General features: G+C 40.0%; 1 protein-coding gene across 2 annotated transcripts in view; it reads left to right on the top strand.

Moving 5' to 3' along the window:
• Nucleotides 1-21,166, top strand: part of galnt9 (polypeptide N-acetylgalactosaminyltransferase 9) — a 201,308-nt gene that overhangs the window by 110,668 nt on the left and 69,474 nt on the right. For both annotated transcript variants that reach the window (XM_028824848.2, XM_028824847.2), the window contains exons 5-6: nucleotides 7,910-8,107; nucleotides 17,488-17,605. In XM_028824848.2, coding sequence (XP_028680681.1) covers nucleotides 7,910-8,107; nucleotides 17,488-17,605 — 316 coding nt within the window. The remainder of the gene's footprint in view (nucleotides 1-7,909; nucleotides 8,108-17,487; nucleotides 17,606-21,166) is intronic.

Raw genomic sequence — 21,166 nt, 5'->3', positions numbered from 1 at the left:
AGGGATACCTTTCAAAACACATTAATAGCAAAATAGAATAAATAAAAATGACAGTATAAAACCAGTTAATTAAAATTAAATATATCAACTAAAATTTATTTCAAACAAGAATAAGCAAGCTTAAAGAGGTGTGTCTTAAGGTGGGATTTAAAGGGAGAGAGTTCCAGAGACGAGGGGCCACTTAGCTGAAAGCGCTAAACCCCATATTTGTTATGCGAGCAGAAGGTGAAATGAGATAACTGTTTTTCAAGTGTTTTTGATAGCAATGGTAAATATGCATATTTTTTTTATTTCAGTTTTTATCATTAGTTATTATTTATCTATTTCAATGTATTACTATGTGTTCATTTACCTATTATTTATCTGTGTCACGTACTATATCACTTTCACAGCAATAATTTACATTGGGTTTACCTTCTGAGCTTTCAGTTTGTTTAATTTCAATGGGAGACCCACCTGACCTTTCAGCCCATTCGGGGATGCATTCACGAACAAAATGAATTTTCAGAATCAAACAGTGCATTGGTGACACCAGTGCACCCTGCACACCCTGCACACTCACAGGTTACAATTAGTGGTCCTTCTGGTTTAAATGGTAGGCTTATCACTCTTCCTCTTCTAGGTTGGTGTCCTCTGGCTGTAGAGAGAAAGGGTAAACAAGTAAGCCATAGTGTAACTTCAAAATCATCCCCTCATGTCTCTTGTAAATTCAGTACCTGTATGGTATGCAACATGCTCAAACATAACAGTTTGGAAACATCAATTAGATTTAGAGGTTGCCCATTCAGCTTTTCATTGCAGTGTCTCTATAATAGATAAAGGAGGGTAAATTATAGAAACAATGTTTTGTGACATCATTTCTAATTCACAAGAATGTGTTAGTTGTTGTGTTTCCTTGCCCATCAGTACAGTGCATTACTGACTCAAGATGATGTTGCATTACTCAGCTTTTTGTCATGGAGCGCATCAGATTTGCCAATTGCAGATCTCGTTGCTTCACCATGTCAAACTATCCGACTGAAAATCAAAGCCCCTGACACATTTACTGACTGTGTGCTGATCTTCTAGTGTAGTTGTGCTCCCCCTTTTTTTCTGACAGCTAATGACATGATGTCTGACAGAGCTGGCAATATGTGAAAGGTTAATAACTGTGGTGCATTCAGCCATAGTCTCGGCCCTTTTATCTTTTTTACTATTCTGTTTTAGTACATAAAACACAAGACATCAGACAGTCAGTCTTCTCTTGTATTTGTGAGGTTCAAAACACGCCTGTTCCTTATTCCTCATTGGTACTTTCTATTCATTGTATTTTCAGATGAGTAATCATTGGTTGTCCTATGTCCGACTAATGAAAAAATCAAACAGGTTTGATTTTACTGTTGTCAGTCCCAGAATAGTTGGCCTCAGTCATTAGGTATGTCACATTAGGTGATTGTCTTCGCGTCTAATGTGACATGGACTTTAGGAAGGAAAAGAAAAAAACTTAAAAAACTTCTCAGTTTGGCTCCTCAAGAACAGACTGAACTAGGACCTTACTTTTTGTGTGCCTAAAATGAAACCTTGGGAGATTCTGCTTGCCTTTCGCCTCCTGCAGGAACTTATCTTGTGACATGTGGCACTGGATCTTTGCACTTAATTTTATTTCTGTCATCATTGTTTTATTTCCCATGTTTATCTTCACTCACTGACATGCCTGCTTGACTAACCTGAATGCCTCCCTTAATGTCATTTATGTAATCTTAGTCTTTCAGCACATTTTAAGCAAACACTTGTGAGACACAGTTGTGATTTTAAGTTGACATTCTTTGCAATTTCTGTCTACATGCAAAGCCATGAAATCGCTTTACCAGGGTTAAACTGGAGAGGATAAATGAAGAAGACCCAGAGTTCCTAAGCCTTTTGAGTATTTTTGAAGACTCTTTTTAAATTCTTCTTCAGTGCCCTGCTTTACACTGAATCGCTAATGATTGTGTTTCATTATTTTCAGCATTTAGAGAGCTTGTTCGGTGTCTTTAGGGGCCGTTGGCTGCTGAAAAAATTGCTAAAACAGATTTTCCATGTCAGATTCTTGCTTCTGTCCACAGCGCCTCTTTACAAATAATGGTAGGGGCTGTAGTGCAAACTACCTCCTGTCAGCCCCTCATCACCTAGCACTGGAGTCTCTAAATGAACTAAATGAATACAATTTTTAATGAGGCAAGGCTGAGACTCGCACTCTGCCTCTCAGGATTACTTGAGTAAATACTCTCTGGAAGACTTGAACATTGCCAGAAGCAAACAAAAATGTAAATGGCTCTGACAACTTTAATACTTGATTTAGAAGAACAATCTTTCAGACTTCATTTACTTAATGGCCATTTGGTCAGCTCTTTCCATTTCAAACGGTTAGAAAAAATAATCAGCTTTATTCCTTGGCTGCCATGTTTTATTATGTAAAGAAGGGTTCAAATCCACTCTGATTAAAATGATGCTTTTGTTTTCTTTTTCTGAATTTAAAAGGCCTTCACCTTTCTGTACGCCTTTCCTGAGTTTTTTTCTCTTTCGCTCTTTGATTGGTGCCATCCGCTGACAACTGACACATCAGCCCATGTGCATTATTTGCTCAGACGAGTGCCCTTTTCTTCTGTGTTCCATTAGTTCTGTTCACTTCACGCTTTTTCAAAAATGTTTTGATATCTCTTGGCAATACAGTAGTCCTCGGCCACCTCATTTGCATTCCTAAGCATTAAGTTTTACCATTTACATCGTAAAAGATTACCTAAGCGGAAGTCTTAAAACTCACTTGAAATATTAGTGCCGATTTCTGAAACACACTAGTCACAGTAGGAGAAATCTGCAGCTACCTACCACTTGGTAATGTGGCTCTGGTTGAAATGAGTGCCAGAGGGTGATGAGTGGTGATTCTGGTTTTCTCTGGAGTATGATGGTAGCGTGTATTTAAGTGTTCACATTTGACCCACAGTCATACACATACTCATGTTTGCTGATAAGATTTGGCCACATTGGTTGTACAAAAGTTTAGATGGATTCCCATTACGTTGAGTCAATGCATGAGTTGAAACTCAAATGTGAAAGGTGTCTATAATCTGAAAAATTTAGTTTATTTTATGACTCTTATATTACTGCTTTTACCCATTCATCGTCTGAGCCCATTTTCATTACAGTAATCCCTCCTCCATCGCGGGGGTTGCGTTCCAGAGCCACCCGCGAAATAAGAAAATCCGCGAAGTAGAAACCATATGTTTATATGGTTATTTTTATATTGTCATGCTTGGGTCACAGATTTGCGCAGAAACACAGGAGGTTGTAGAGAGACAGGAACGTTATTCAAACACTGCAAACAAACATTTGTCTCTTTTTCAAAAGTTTAAACTGTGCTCCATGACAAGACAGAGATGACAGTTCCATCTCACAATTAAAAGAATGCAAACATATCTTCCTGTTCAAAGGAGTTTGCATCAGGAGCACATGTCAGAGAGATAAAGAAAAGCAAACAAATCAATACGCTGTTTGGCTTTTAAGTATGCGAACCACCGCGGCACAAAGCTGTTGAAGGCGGCAGCTCACACCCCCTCCGTCAGGAGCAGGGAGAGAGACAGAGACAGATAAAAACAAAGTCAAAAATCAATACGTGCCCTTTGAGCTTTGAAGTATGCGAAGCACCGTGCAGCATGTCCTTCAGAATGCAGCTTGCACAGAAGGTAGCAACGTGAAGATAATCTTTCAGCATTTTTAGACGAGCGTCCGTATCGTCTAGGTTTGCGAACAGCCCCCCTGCTCAATCCCCCTACGTCAGGATCAGAGAAACTCAGCGCAAGAGAGAGAGAGAGAAAAGTAAGTTGGGTAGCTTCTCAGCCATCTGCCAATAGCATCCCTTGTATGAAATCAACTGGGCAAACCAACTGAGGAAGCATATACCAGAAATTAAAAGACCCATTGTCCACAGAAATCCGCGAACCAGCAAAAAATCCGCGATATATATTTAAATATGCTTATATAAAATCCGCAATGGAGTGAAGCCGCGAAAGGCGAAGCGCGATATAGCGAGGGATTACTGTACACATTTTTAGGTCTCAGCATCATTGGGGCTGACAGTAAATTTGAACTTGAACTTGACACTCATGCTATCTTGTCCACAATAGATGGGGATTGAGTTTGCAATCTGGATTTAATTGGTGTCAACTATAGCCTAGTGACATTTTACAGCAGCAAGCAGTTTAATATCAGTTGTTACATGGACAACCAGTGTGGATGGGTGATTTGAGATTAGTTTGGTGGCTGAGTCCATGAAAAATCTGCTCACTAAGAATTTTACCTTTTATTTAAACCACGACCTTTTCCGAAGGGCATGGAGAAATAAAGCACAAGAAAGAAAAGTATGGACTTAGCTTATTATTTTAATGTTGGTTTAAACTAGTAAGTTCAGATGACTACAGGTAAAAAGTTCAATAGTACATAAATGAATGAAGCACAGGGGCAAACCAGAATTCAAAGTCAAAAGCAAAAAGAAGTTAAAAAGTAAAATGAAGTGAAACTAGCACTTGGCCTACTTTATCTGAAAGCTGGCTACTGTTAAAGAATTTAACAGCAAAATAACATGAAGCCATTGCCATATTTATTGTAGAACCTCTACTAACATTACTAAAGTGCCAATTGTAGTCATATGATATCCATGGGATTATCATGAATAATTTCTCTGCTTTCATAATTAAGTCTTAATGTTTGGACACTTCTGTCAGCCTGCAGACATCTTTTCTAGTGACAGTTTAATGACATCCTGTGTAACAAGGCACCAGCAACACATGACTGGCAACAGACAACAATGAAAAGGTCACACAAAATAGCACCAAAACGATAAGTTTCTAAGACAAAAACAAAAAGGCTAAAAGGTAAAATGAATTGCACAAACAGCAGGAAGCCCAAAGATATGCATTTTATCAAAGCAAAGTTGCTGATATGCGTAACGGCCCTTTTAGTGAAGTAGGAAGCAATCCCCTCAAATATATTGTCTGTCCTCATTGTACTTCTTTGTGTCAGTAAGCAGTCATCAAAATTTCCATGGCAAGACGTTGTTTTACGTTTTTGTGCTATTATTATCTCTGATTTTAAAACATTTACTAGGCAAATTCTAGTATAGTTTCTTACTAATTGCATATTAATTATTAAGATTTGACAGGAAGAGATTCCTAATTTGAGATTTGTTTTTGAGTTTCATGCACACTAACAAAGTTTAAAAGATATGTATATTTTCTGTGATGACCTTCTCTGGTGCTCCCTTTTGTGGATTCCATTACTGAGGGCATGTTCTCAGAGGTCACGATCTTGACCTCATTAGGTTAGGGGTTTAAAGGTCAGATTGAGCTGTCATGTTTTATGGATAACTGCTTGAACTGCTTTCCAAAGACTTTCTGAATTTTTGATTATAATTATGGTTCTGGCTAAAGATCTGTTGATTCACGACTTTTGACTTTTGCTTTACTATATTTGACTTTGATTCTGGGATTTAGTTTTGGTTCTAGCTAAACAATTGTTTCAGTCTCCAATTATCAAAATCTCTACAAATGTTATCTTCTGGACCTCTCTCATTTAAAATACTATCTCCAGTCTTTAAGATAGTTCATGTATGTTTCCTTCTTTTTTTTCTTTATTTTTCTTTTCAAAATTCCATCCCATCTGGTAAAACCTATTTTTTAGAAATGTTGCCATACTGAAAGAAGAGAATGGATGAAGTTTGTTATTTTAGTGCTGGCTTATATTACCAAATACAAACAGCTAGAAGAAGCCCATGGAACATCCATCCATCCATCCATTCTCCAACCCGCTGAATCCGAACACAGGGTCACGGGGGTCTGCTGGAGCCAATCCCAGCCAACACAGGGCACAAGGCAGGAAACAATCCTGGGCAGGGTGCCAACCCACCGCAGCCCATGGGACATCACCTTGTTATACCGATAGCTGTAATTGTCCTATTCAGTGAAGCAGGAGACAGTCTCCTCAATTATGTCTTGCATTACTTTATTGATTGTATGTCTTCATTGATCAAGTACAGATTTGAAATATTCCAGGGCATTGCAACTATTTTATATTTTTGTACATTTATTTTCAAAAGTTCATCAGTTCAAGCAAGAATACAGTTTTTAGAATATTACTCTTTCAAGACATGTATTTTCTATGACAATAGTTAACACTGCTGGCTGATGCAATATTCATAACTGCTGCCCAGTAAACATGGCTTCATATCCTGCATTCAGTCATTTTTCATGTAGAGGTTGCATGTTCTTCCCATGTCTGAATGTTTTTGTTTCCATATCCAAAACATAAGATTTATACTAAATGATCAATCTAAATTGGCCATGTGTGAGTGTGTTGGTGAATAGGCTTTGTGATGGACTGACGCCCCATCCACCCTGTCTGACACCTGGTGCCTCTGGTCCACATATCTATGAATTGAATTTAGTGGAATTAAGAATGCTATTGTATTTTATTTCACTATCAATTTCTTGATTGTTAAGTATTGTTATAGCTGCCTTCATTGTCCAGTTTGGAGATTCCTGGACTTAAAGTAGGGCACTAGATTTGTTAAAGGCAAATGGATTCATTATGAAGGCAATAGCAGGGCATTTAATTAGCACCTCGTTTCTCCTATCTTATTCAGGACTTTTGCAAGTTTAAAGCAGTTGTGTGAGTCATGCAAGATCATTTACAGTAATCAAAGGGACCTGCTTAGGTCTTTTTTTGTTAAGGAGAAGGGAAATTCAGTTCACACCCAGGTTTCTCTGTAGCATTAAATATCACCTTTGGGAGCGGCGAGTCAGAATGTTTCAAATACAGACAGAAAGCATGATTTTAAAATGGCAGAGCTCAGGTGAATCAGAGCTCTGATCCTGAATTGCTGCTTTGGGCCTAGAGCTTACTCCTCAGGCCTGGAGTGACAGGAGCAATTTCATTGCACTCAGATGATATGATACATTACTTTGACAGCAACAGTCAAGTGAGAGTCTTGGGACTGGAACACTAAAAGGATGCCCAAAGCCCTTCCACCTACGCCACACCTCCAATCTCCATTTAAGCTGCCACTTCTCACATGTTTAGTAATGATTGTGAATGTGTAAGCGGCAGCCTCCTTGTAGGCATCCCAGAAACTGCCACAGCACAATTCCACTTTCCCATTGGCATTGTTATCCACCTACTCTAGATGTCAACAGCGGTTTGTGTTTTTTATGACTCTGTTTGTAAGCAATCAGAACAGATTTCAAACAGTGTGGCAGGTGTGCTTCATAAGTAAAAATTATAGCAGATTGGGAAAAATTGCCAATTGTTGTTGAGACGTTTTCGGTAAGTCTTCACTGCACATGCTGTAGTAATTGTTTTCTGAGTCATCAGACCACCAAATGAGTGGTAAAGTATTTTGTTGTTTGGGCTGTGCAGCTTTGTGTGTCACCTACTTAAGTCACCAACACCACCAAGTAATGTGACAAGTTAAAGGAGCATAATGAGCTATGGTCGAATGTCCTCTGACTCACTCACTTAACCTGCTGGTACTTACATAATAAAAAAGAGAACTTGAGAACAAATGGACTAGAGCCCTGTGTTTGTAAGCTACCTTGAAATGGTGTTCTCTGTTTAACGTAAAAGTCGGATCTTTATTTGGAGTGGGCAGCTTCTCGGTTCATGATAGTAAAATTGCTCTTGCCCTGTATTATGAAGCTGTCACGAACCTGAATTTATTCGGTTTATCTTGAATTCACCACATAAAAGGTAATGTTCATAGCCTAGAAATCACTTTTCAGAAAGAATACCCCCTTTAAATCAGCATTGCAGGTGAATCATTTCTCCCTTCTTTGGCCAAGCTGATGAGTTCTGTTTGGCTCGAGTATCTCATAACTCTCTGTGTTTTATTATTTTACAGGGCTGAACCCATCCTGACAAGAATAAAAGAAGATGCAAGTCGCATTATCCTTCCAGCCATTGACAATATTAAGTACAACACCTTTGAAGTGCAGCAGTATGCCAATGCTGCCCATGGCTACAACTGGGGCTTGTGGTGCATGTACATCATTCCTCCTCAAGACTGGCTAGATAAAGGAGATGAAACAGCACCCATCAGGTAAGCAAGCTGAAACTCGAGCAGCTTTATTTTCAGTTAAAGAATAGAAGAATGTGAGTATGGTGTGATGAAGCAAGCCTGTCATTGCACACCAGCCTAAAAATGCCAAAATGAAGTGTTACACAATTTTCACAAATTGATCTATGATATGCTTGTTCATTGTAATTTATTTTTCTAAGACTGACTTCTTAGTTCAGTGGTCCTAAGGATCTTTGATTATCTTTTCTGATGAAAATTAATTTCTTGCTTTTATTGAAATGCTATTTAAATATACAAGTATGGCTCATTTTTGCTCTCATTAATTTTTAATTATTGTTAGTAAACCTTGTGTAATTTATTAATTGCATTATAATAAGTCCCTTTTCATTTTATTTGGCCACCTTGCTATTGTTAAAAAAAATAAATAAATAAATAACAGAACAGTAACTGTGCAGTAAAGACAACAAAAATGTCAGTATCACATCTGAAGAACAAGCTCCGAATAAAGAGAAGAGTGCCAGTGCTGTTGGCTGGTTGATGATGGGATAGTGAGTAAAAGGGCATCAAGTTTATTAGATTTCACTGTCAGATTGTTAAATTCTTCTGTCTCTTGCTCTTCTGTTGCCCCATGAGGACGAGAGAGACCAAAAATTGAAGACAAGAATTCAAGTGTGGCAGCAGCAGTAGGTAGATTAGCTACACCGAAGAATGTTTGGCTTGTTGTACAGATAACTTTAGCAATCAAAAGAAAATGCCACATTGATTTTCGTAATTGTGAAGAAGTTGAAAAAAGTTATTAAACTCTTTGTAAAGACAAACAACAAATATCTCAAACACTTATATCTTTGTTGCATTAATCCTACCCAATAAATTAAATGACTATTCTTTCTTCCACCCATCTTGAAAGGGTTTCCTTTTTCCAGTTTCCACTGCGCTAAAATAAGCCATCTCGACGCAGGTGACCCTGTCTTTAGCCTGGGTGGCTTATATTCTCTCCTACCATGCATTTCTTGTGCATACAGCCCTTTCTCCTTCTTCTGGCTGTCAGGTGAGTTCTTGCCTACACCGAATTCTGCCTTTTAAGCTCCAGCCAGGGATGAATTCTGTAACACTTTTAAAGTCAGGTGTGCCTCCAGTAAATCCTATGGGCATTCTGATAGCACTCTGCTTAGCAGCCCCACGTGTGTCTGCAACTTTGGTCTTTAAGTCCCCTTTACAGAATATGGTAAACCCTGCTTTACTTGTTTATCATATAAATTCTTAGTGGACCATGCATGTGCTACTCATCCTGTCCTTGCTACTACAGTAATCCCTCGCTATATCGCGCTTCGACTTTCGCGGCATCACTCTATCTCAGATTTTATATGTAAACATATTTAAATATATATCGCAAATTTTTTGCTGGTTTGCAGATTTCTGCGGACAATGGGTCTTTTAATTTCTGGTACATGCTTCCTCAGTTGGTTTGCCCAGTTGATTTCATACAAGGGACGCTATTGGCAGATGGCTGAGAAGCTACCCAACCAGAGCGCGTATTACGTATTAAATAAAACTCCTCAAATGTATTGTGAGCACGGGGGCTGTTCGCACCCCTAGAGGATACGGCCGCTCCTCAAAAAACGCTGAAAGATTACCTTCACATTGCTCCCTTTCTTGCTGGGCTTACATGTGGCTGCTTTGTCAAGCGATATGCTCCCTGCACGGTGCTTCGCATACTTAAAAGATCAAACAGCACGTATTGATTTTTGATTTTTTGCTTTTCTCTCTCTCTCTCTTGCTCTGACATTCTCTGCTCCTGACGAAGGGGGTGTGAGCAGGGGGAGCTGTTCGCACCCCTAGACAATACGGATGCTCGTCTAAAAATGCTGAAAGATTATCTTCACATTACTCCCTTCTGTGCAGCTGCTTTGTCAACAGACATGCTTCCCGCACGGTGCTTCGCATACTTGAAAGCTCGAAGGGCACATATTGATTTTTGATTGTTTGCTTTTCTCTGTCTCTCTCACTTTCTCTGACATTCTCTGCTCCTGACGGAGGGGGTGTGAGCAGAGGGGCTGTTTGCACACTGGCCTAGAGGATATGGACGCTGCTCTAAAAAATGCTGAAAGACTTCTTTCACATTGCTCCTTTCCTTGCAGCTGCTTTGTCCGGCGGTGCTTCACATACTTAAAAGCCAAACAGCCCTATTGATTTGTTTGCTTTTCTCTCTCTCTCTGACATTCTCTGCTCCTGACGCGCACTCCTTTGAAGAGGAAGATATGTTTGCATTCTTTTAATTGTGAGACGGAACTGTCATCTCTGTCTTGTCATGGAGCACAGTTTAAACTTTAGAAAAAGAGACAAATGTTTGTTTGCAGTGTTTGAATAAAGTTCCTGTCTCTCTACAACCTCCTGTGTTTCTGTGCAAATCTGTGACCCAAGCATGACAATATAAAAATAACCATATAAACATATGGTTTCTACTTCGTGGATTTTCACCTTTCGCGGGGGGTTCTGGAACGCAACCCCCGCGATCGAGGAGGGATTACTGTATTCTTAATATAACCCTCCATTGAATTGTGACCAAGTATCCATTGTGGCACCCGGCGAGGTTTGTCGCCAGGCCAGGATGCCCAGGAGGAGCAGAGGAGGGCTTGTGCCTCCTCCAGGACACGAGGGGGCATCCTCCCTGGTTTCCTTGGGGACCACGGGTACAGAGCTTTGAAGCTCTACTCTGTATGGGGCCCGTGGTCACCGCCAGGGGGCGCCCCGATGCCTTGAGAGCCCTGGACCTCAGTACTTCCGCCACACCGGGAAGTGCTGGGGGGAAGAGAATTGGGGACACCCGGAGGACTTCCGGATGTACCGTCAGAGCTTCCGCTACACAGGGGTGTGGCTACGGAGCCCCTCAGGATGCACCTGGAGTCCTTCCGGGGTGAATAAAAGGGGCTGCCTCCCTCCAGTCGGGGGCAAGAATCGGGTGGAAGTGGACGAAGCTTGGTGGAGAGGAGTGGAGGTGGACCAGAGACTGAGAGAAGGCATTGTGCGTGTGGCCAAGGACTTGAGGGGTGATTGGTGCTGCGGCACTGGGTTTGTGCTCACGATAAGTGTAAATAGTAGTTGTAAATAAACGTGTGTGGTTTAAACATTATGCCTACCTGTCTATGTCCGGGCTGTTCCCCAGACCATTTACTTTCCGGACTTCTGTTTCTACCTTGTGGCATAGTGCCTCCTGTCAGTGTATATCTCCTTCCACAAATAATGTTGTCAATGCTGCAGTCTTGCACTGTCTTCTTTTTCCAACAGTTTCAGTCCCTACACTATATAGACCAACTTCAATTAATTCTTTATTGCATGGTTCACATTTGTAATTTAAAGATCCACATAAATAGCCAGCTCAACCCTCTGAAAGCTACTACTACATCCTATATACAACCAGGTATCCTCCTTGCCTAAATAAACAATTTATTGATATCATGAAACTAATATATAAATCAGTAAAGTGAGACATGGGCATGCTTTATTATTTGCTTCATTACTTTTTTTCCTTTATCTTGTCATTATCATCATTATGAGTAATGTTTACTGTATGTTGAACTTCACATCTTGAGAGATGTGCTCCTTGGTACAAAACACCTGAAAGTCGGTGTGAAACTGGAATTTTTTTGGCCGACACTCACTTTTTCAGAATGTGGAATTCCTGCCAGACCTTGTAAACCTTGTAAACCTAAAACAATGGAGATACAACAAAAGGTACAGATAAACAGACATGGATAAGAATGGAACACTTGAGCGTGTATGTATGTACAGTATGAAATGAGAGCTCTGTAACTTAATAGGCCCAAGGATATTGCCCACTGCACCGTTGTGTTGCCTGCAGATTTAGCAGCAGTACAGAACTGCTGGGCCAAACTTAAATTCCTGATAGTGTGACCCTCAAACATGAAAAACAACTCAGTGAGGATATGAAGCAGTGAGAAGGCTGAGCAACCTTACCACATCTTCTTTTTATTCAGTATCGTCAGCACAAGGTTCTGTTTTATTCCTCTGGGCCACCATTTGGCTTGACCCAGAAAGGTTCTACACTCACAAATAAGACTGCCTTCAGAAAAGCTACTTCTACACACTTCTGACATCTGTCGTCATCTAAACCCCACTTCTATTTCTCCAACTTCCACTTTTGGTTCACTGTTTAGCTTGGGTGTCTTTGATGTGTCACAAATCCATGAAGTTATCATATTGACAGTGGAACGACTCTTCTCAGCAGAGCAGCTGTGCAGCAGGGCATTGTCAAGGTGCTCTCGGATAAGTCCACCACTGTGTCTCCATAGCAACCTAACATCCGTCTTCATGACAGACGGACCCTCACTCTGGTGAGTGCTGAATCATACCAGCAAGACACTGAGAGGAAATCTCAAACTGTGCCCATTTGTGACTTATGCCACAGTCGGATTGATTGAGAAAGGAGCTCAGCAAACTGTTTGCGGGGGAGTCCTGCTTCCGAGTAATTTAGCCATCCGGAGCTGATGCTTTTGTTTTTCACAGCATAACTTTTCACTGCTAGACTTTCTAATAGCGGATGAATGGTCTGATTGGGAGAATGGGGGAAAGGGACTGTGCAGTATGCTGGAATTTCTAACAACTTGCTAGGCTTTTGTATGCCTGATTTAGATTTTTAACTACTGCCTTTCTGTAATAGATAATATCTCAAGAAAGGTATGGAACATTTGGAGCACAGGCAAGTTATATGACTTACTCAAGGTCACACTGGGCTGAATTGGCCTCCTTAGCAGTTTACAGTCCAATTCTCTAGCCCCTAGGCCAGATTACCTAGCAGTAAAGCAAACCAAGCTTCTAAACATGTTCTCAATGAGTAAAATGTGATTCTTTACTCTTTAAGCGTTGTAACAGCAAAACTCTTGTGGTCTCCAGACAACACTGCCTCCTAGTTGCATATGGGAGACACTGTAGCTGAGAATACTTTCAGGCGGCAGCTGCACAGAGCAGGTGGTTGTGTACAGTGATGAATGGCCCATGACAATTTGCCTAAGCAGGCCGTTTGCCTGTGGCAGTGATGGTGGACTCTTATCTGTGTATATATTTCACAGAATTGGCTTAATCTGATTTTATTGGTGCAAGAAGCATCCTGCCGGTGTAAATAAATGAGACAGAAGGAATTAGTATGCAATGAAAGAACAAGTCCTTTCAAGCTTAATGTACTTTGGAAGATTGGGTTCAACAAGCACCATAAAATCAATTTATAATTTCCTTCATGTCTGATGCCTTGGGCTTTAAAAAGCAACTCGTCGCATTTGAACTCTTCTGCTTTTATTTGTTTCATGTTGATTAAGAAACCACCGTGCTTTGAATGTGTTGTTTTAGACCCCTCCAGTACAATCACATTAAGTGTAATTTTTATTTTATTTCAAGTTATTGTTATGTGTACATGCTGCAGTGTTCATTCATAACTTGAAGTGGCACAATGGTTACAGCCTCATCCCTCACAGCTTTAGAGCCCTGGGTTCAAATTCTGGTCTTGTTGCATGTTCTCCCTTTGTTCATGTGCACTTTTCTTGGAGTACTTTCATCCCTAAGAGGCTCTTTGGCAACACTAAACCAGTCCCATAAGACTGAGTGGACTCCATGGTGAAGTGGCTCCCTATTCGAGGCTGTGCTCAATTATACTAGCATGGAAGGAATTTTAACAAATCATAGTTTCCTTAGCAGGTCATGTTCCTTTCCATAAACTAATGTTGAAGTCTGAGGAGTTTATGATGAACATCCCATTTTATTGCACTTTTTAATGTAATTTGTACATCATTTTAATAATGGTGTAAACTGGGAAGATTTAAACACAGCAATAAAATCTTAAAACCTGAAGTAAAAATTCAGATAATATAATCTGTTCCTTAATTTGGCAGCAAGGGTTCACATAGAGAATCAGCCTCAATAATGTGAAGAAGAACAAGAATGCAGAGATCTGTAGAGGAAATGTGGGCCTCATTGAACTAACATTCATTTAAATTGGAGTGTGCCATCCCACCCATCCCAGATCCCACATAGGGGAGGCAATTCATTTAATGAAGACTGATGGAAATCTTTGAATTGGTCCGCTGGGTCAAATGTTGAAATCGAAATAAACACTGGCTGTGCAATAGATTGATGGGAGCGCCTTGAAAATCAATAAGCAGGCAATCAATTAAGTCAAAGCTTTTCTGCCTTACCCATCCTTTCTAAATTCTCCAGTTTCGTGTTGTTGCTTTCAGATGGCATGGCGCCAGTGTAATTATACTGAACACCGGCTTCAATGTTCGGCATTGTTTCCATCTATATATAGTTTCCTTGCTCTCTCCATGTCAATGTAGGGCTTTTATCAGGGTAATCCTGCTTCACCCACTTCCAAAGATGTACAAGTTAGGTGTCCTTTAGTAGTTAAAGGAGAGCAGTGTGACGCCATGAGGTAGCAGTGCTGTGCGCTGTTCTGCTTTGAACAAGTCTCTGCTTCCCTGAATGACCCATTCATACACAGACCCCAAAGTGGGTGTCAGCAGCAGCACCACTCATGTTTCTCTTTCTGGTGCTTTTTTTTTCCACGGCACCTTTCCTCCAGTGTTCAATGTTAATTGCTAAATGTCTGACTAAAGTTTTTTAGCCCTTTGTCACATGGTAAGTTTAATAATTAATGAAGAATATTTAGTTGCATTTATTTATGTAGCTCATTTTATGCCTCCCTGCAATCTAAGGGAAATAAACACACACAGGGAGAACATGTAAGTTCCACACAGATGGAGACAGAGCCTGGACTTGACCCTGGTCTCCTTGAGCAGTAAGAGACCCCATATGCACACCTGCTTTTCTAGACTTGTGTATATACATCTTTGATATTAAGAAATTCCATAATGTTTAGCAATAAGTGAATTTGTCGTATAGTGTACATTAAATAAAGGGGCTTTGAGTCAAACCCACATTTTCTTATCAATAGAAGTAATGCATGTACTGTAGTGCAAATTGGAAATAAAATGTATATTAAGAATGCATTTCTACCACATCTAATGTGATAATCAATGAGTTTCTGAATTATTCTAGGAAATGGCATTTAAGCAGAGCAGCATGGTTCTGTGTGAAGTGGGCATATTCTCCTCATTTCCAGGCATGTCTGGTGTTCCTCCCTCATCCCCAAAGACGTAAACAGGTTAGCCTCACCGGTGACTCTACTGACACCCTGTACATTCAGGCTCCAGCCCCATGGTCTAAATTGGATCAAATGATTTAGGAATTTACGTATATCATTTACGCAGCTAGATCCCATTGAATGCCATGCACTTGTAAAAATACAAACAATCTGTGACATAAGTAAGTATATATTTGCATTATTGTATAACCTGTCTGGTCTATTTGCTCTACCTAATGTCTCCATTACAGTGGAGTAAAGGGGCAGGATCCACTCTTGGATGGAAGGCAGCCTCAACCCCAATGCAATCAGCCCTATTTACAACCTACTAACACCCTGTGACCCAAAAGTGGACAAGAAGGTTACACAACTTGGATGATTGGGATGTAGTTAACATCATCTTTTAAATAGCTTCCTTCATTAGACACACCATCAGAAGGTACATTGTAAAGTAACCAGATAACAGTAGTACAAGAAAAGAAGATGAAAATTGGCAACACAAGTAAACATGAGAGTAGATTACGAAGAACATCTATGGGTAGAACCCAATGTACCCTTCGTATACCAGGCTGGCAAATGAACTAATGCCATATCGAAAACCAGTGTGCTACAATCACCTTTTTTTGTTTGGCTATAATCAAGCAGATTCTGTACCAAATACCTCAAATTACATAAAATGCCAGCTTTCTACAGTATGTTCTTATCAGAATGCACAGATGGCTTTCCACTACTTAGGTAATGATTTATCTAAAACGGCAGTAGACAATCGAAAACCCAGAAGAAAATAACTCCATTAAAACCTGCTATAAAAAGACCTCCGATCTGGCATGACTGCCCGTAGGGGGGCTTCCTGCTCCCACATATCCAGATGTTTTTGTTGGCTAATTAACACTGCTGCTAGAAATCTTATTTTGCATCGGACTTGTTTCATTATTTCTAAATTACTTTGCACTTATGTTACATTAAAATGACATTAAACTGTTGGTTAAAGCTATTAATATTGGTATTTTTATCTGTTTAGCTGTCTGTGTGTGCCATGTGTGCGTGTGACCAGCCCTCACACTTACTGTGTGCAGCTCCATATCAAAAGGCCAATGCTTACTATGTCGTAGGAGCTGAAGTGTCCAGCTGTTGACTTTACGCTCCGGCACTTTTCACTCTTAATGCCATTTAGGCTGAAAGGTTTACTTCACCTATCACAAGAAAGTTGACTTCTTATATTAATCAATGTCAGGTTTTTCTAAAACAAATTATTATTTGTAGGGTATGCATCACTTCTTGAAAAGACACAAATAAGAATTCTTGCCTACCTCACTTAGCCATTCCGGCTAAACAGCTTCTCTCCAGCCTTGCTGGCCACTCACAGTAGCTGGTAAAATGGAGCCCAGCCTAAAACTTAAATTTGCCTAAATGCTGGCATGTCTACAGAATCGGGCTGAATAACATATTGGCCAGCAACACTGACTAAAGATGTACAAAAGAGAGAGGTTTACAAAAACTTGGAGTAATAAAGACTAATAAAGAATGTGTGGATAGAAGATTCAAATCCTTGCCTGTGTGCACTGTCTGTGTAGGGGGACCTGCATGCTCTTCCTGTGATTTTGTAGATGTTCTTTATCTACTCCCACATGCCTAAGATGTGGATGTTAGGTTAGCTGGTCTGGAGGGATGCACAAGGGTGTTGCTGTGATGTCCTTCCAATCTATTGTTGATTCTTACCTTGCACTCTATAAAAGCTCTCTTTGACCCTGTATTAGAGAAAGGAGTTTCAAAAAAGAGAATCATGGTGGTGTAGTGATTAGTTCTATGTCTCACAGATCCAGGAAACGGTGTTGGACCAGTGCCTCATCCACAGTTGGTTACTGCCATGTGTCAAATGCATCCCCTTTCCCCATTCAGAATTGTTCACGTTCAGAAGATAAATGGATATTTAATAAATATGAACAAAAATAAATAAACGAAACAGAACTTAACATCAGTATTGGCTGAGATCTTTGTCAATGGTGACCGAAAGGATTCATTATACATTAAAAATAGCTTGTGGACATTTCATACATTTAGAGCACAGCATCATTTAGCAACTCGTCAATTGAACTGGCATCCTTGTGGTTTGAAGTACAAGACTATAATCACTAATGCTGTCATTTTTATAATACCCATGGTAAAAAAGCACACTTCTCTACAGCTGGATTTTTGTCCTTCTTTTATTCCTTAGTTTTTAATTTTTTTTTTTTTTTCATTCATTACTTAGGACTCCAGCAATGATCGGTTGCTCCTTTGTGGTTGACCGGGAATACTTTGGAAAGATTGGCCTTCTGGATCCCGGGATGGAGGTGTATGGTGGGGAAAACATAGAGCTCGGCATGAGGGTAAGTGAGCTGCAGCATGTCCCCAAGTAACCATGGTAGCCATAATCATTTCCTTCATCTTAACTTTAGTGTCTGCTTCTTCAGGCCCAAGATGGAAAGACAAGGCATGTTTTTCATCAAATCCACACAAGCAATGATGGTTTAATTTTCATGCCGAGTCTATTGCCAGCAGCTCCATTCAAGTGTTTGATCTAATATTTCTTTTGACAGTAATTCCTGTAGCTGCAAGCAGATGCCTTATAGGGAAACTGACCCCCTTGTTGCAGAGAACTTGTATATTTGGTCAAGTACTAGCTGTCTGGTCTGTGATAGAAGTATCAACCAAAGTGTCCACCCCTTCACTTTAAAGTACCCTGGACCAGAACACATTAGACTGATGTCTGAAAAGTAGTAGTCATAGCAGTAGCATTGTCACATGTACAGAGTACAATGAATTGTTACTTGCATGTCCTACCAATATGCAATAATAAATACAGGTCTGCAAGAGCAATGTAACCCAATAGAGTACATCTGAATATTTTTTTGGACATGAAGCTATAACATTGGCGTAATAACAGCTACCCCAACAATTGAAACAGGCAAAAATTCATCACTTTAATTAGCCCACCCATTCATATTTTTTCAAAACTCTCTTAATTCAAATCAGGGATTTAGGGAACAATTGGGGCAAGACAGATACCAGCTCTTAAAGGGGACAATATTCTAGATAGATGATTAAATGAATACAAAGAAAGCAAATTTATGGTTTTCAAAGGACAAGAGAAGAACATAGATAGATAGATAGATAGATAGATAGATAGATAGATAGATAGATAGATAGGTAGGTAGGTAGGTAGGTAGGTAGGTAGGTAGGTTAAGTAGGTAAGGTTAAGGTAGGGCAGAGTAAGGAGGTAGGTAGTTAGGAAGGAAAGGGACTATATAACATGTATTAAAGACATTTTATAGAGAGTGTGCCAGTATTACAGCAGGAAACTCATTTTATGTATACATTGGAGGATCAAAATGAGTGAAGCAGTGCCAACTTTTTTGATTTGTTTTGCCAAGTAAATGGGGGCCTTGCCCTACCCAGTTTTTTAACTGGAATTTTTCCTTGCTGCAGATTCACCTTCAGTGATAAGCAGAGTGGCCCTAGAAGCCAAGTAACAGCTGATTACAGCTAATAAAAAAAAGAAAAGAAATGAAGTAAGTGGATTTGTTCCATCTTGTGTCCTGAATAACAATGCACACTTTTCCTGATTTGAAAATGAGGCCTTTTTATTTCTGAAACTCCAAATGGAATTGTTATTCTGACTGCAGATGATACACTTAAGTAAACAAATGTGCGTGTACCCACCGTGACGCCTGCTGCGCACACTGATGATATTATAAATCAAACAAATGCCCCTTCCCACAAAATGATATTTCCCTGCATAATACTATTTTCTGTGAACGCCTCTGTTCTTTATGGAAATTGGAAGCAGTCTGCGAGGACTATTGAGAAGCCGACATTCATCTTTTGTTTGAATTCTTTATCATATTAGTATGCTCTGCCAATCATTTTTTTCTCTACTTGGAATGTTTCAGATGTCTGATTTTTTCATGCCCTTGTGATGTAATCCATTCAACACCCAACAGAAACACAAATATACAATACACATATATAATCAATCCACACAGGAGCAATGGACCAGTTTTTATGAAAACTAACAATGATCAAATTGCATGAGTAAGAAATGATTTACTGGTCCAGAACAGTTCTTTTACTGTGCTGAGTAATACCTCCAAGTCTGGAACTGAGTGGCATAGCAGGTGCCACCCAATGTCTTGTGACTCCTGCAGACAAATGATCATTACACAGTTTTAATCTCCAGAGCTCTGCGCTGACTCTGAAGCATACTATAGTTGGCATTCTGGAACGGCTCAAACGTGCTGCATTTCTTGAGATGTGACTGGCCAGGTAGGAGCACAAATGTCATGTGCGGCCTATGTGTGTCGTGGAACATTGTGTCATGATAAGGCCATGGAGTGGGTGACAGAATCTCTTGTTGTGAGATCCCTGAAGCAACTGGCTATTTTTGGAGCTGGCACTTGACTCACACACAGTGGCACCTGCTGTTCTGGTGGTTTGCTATTCAAGTTATCTGGTCTGGATTGCTCATTTCCGCATCATATTTGTGTGTAAAATCCAGGGGTGATTTAGATCAGTCTAGACTACTTGATCCAAACACTAGTCTTTGAACTGGTTTAATTTTTCTTTGTTAATAAGTATTCAGTTTTACTGGTTACATGTGGACAGCAAAGTGGTTACATCTTTAAAATGATTACAGTTTGAGAGGAGCTGGTACATACTCCCCATGTCCTGGTTGTTTTTCACCAGAGTAAAAATGTTTACAGGCCACCATCCCACATTCTTGTGTAACTGTTAGGTTTACTATTGTCTCTAGTAAAATAGTACTAGGAATAGTAAAAAATAGTAGGCTGTCATCACTTCCAGGACTACCGCCTATCTTGCTTCGTAACTAGCTCCAGTGACCTGTGCAATGGACAGGTTTAGAAAAAGGAAACTGATCTTACATGAATTGCACATCTGTAATATGTACAGAGATATTTGCTTGCTTCTGAGAAACTTAATTTTTACTTTCTCAACAGGATATAGTGCCCCATCCTATGTATGTCAACAACACAACTCTGTTAATGGACATATATCTGAGCATTTGCATGTGAGGAGTGCTTAGTTAAGAGTCAAAATTACTGGTTAAAGTCAAGTTTGAGGTGAGCCTAAAATTTCATAATGACAACAATAAATTGTGGTATTTCATCAGCAGAGTTTCTTTTTTTGCTTCAAATGGAATTAACTTCACCATCCTGAGTCAATAATCGCACTTGGGACACGTGAGTTGGTGTCTTGCACCCCAAAGATGAGGCTGAGTCTCAGTACTTTAGCAAAACCAGCTTTATTCCACTCTAAACTGCAGCAGCAAGGTTATTTATTGTAGCAGGATCTGCCATTCTTCTATACACAGACGCAGCAAACAGGCAGGGTCAGGGCCTGGTCAGCAGCCTAGTTGTAATGTTCCCTGCATCACCCATCGGGCGACCAGCGATATGTGTTTGGCAGCAGTCAGCTTGTAGTTGTTTCTGCGGTGCTGCAAACCTGCAGTTGCCTCGGGGACGGACATGCAACCCTTAATAGATGCGGTAGTCACGTTTCTGTGTGTCTTCCCATTGGGGAGCATCTCAAAAGAGGCAATCATGCCTCTGCGTCTCGTCCTATTAGGAGGGTCTCAAAAGGTCTCTCAAACTATTAACCTTGAGACCTTGTAGGCTGTGTTCCAGCTCTTTGCAAAGTATACTGTTTGTACTCCAGTGCTCAATATTTGGTTGAAGCTGTGATCTGGTGCTCAGGTGTTTGAGTTGCATGTTATCATATTTAGCAGGGATGAGGCATGATGTTGTCTCCATATTGGTCATGATATATCGAGACAGGGCATATGATATTAGCAAAATATGTATGGGACATGATGGTATAGCGATGTTGGATGTGACATTATTGCAGTTTAGTGTATATTTGTGAAAAGTAAC

The sequence above is a fragment of the Erpetoichthys calabaricus genome, chromosome 18 (assembly GCF_900747795.2).
Source record: "Erpetoichthys calabaricus chromosome 18, fErpCal1.3, whole genome shotgun sequence".
NCBI lineage: Eukaryota > Metazoa > Chordata > Cladistia > Polypteriformes > Polypteridae > Erpetoichthys > Erpetoichthys calabaricus.
The sequence above is the reverse complement of the archived record's forward strand: the minus strand, read 5'-3'. Positions and strand labels throughout refer to the sequence as shown.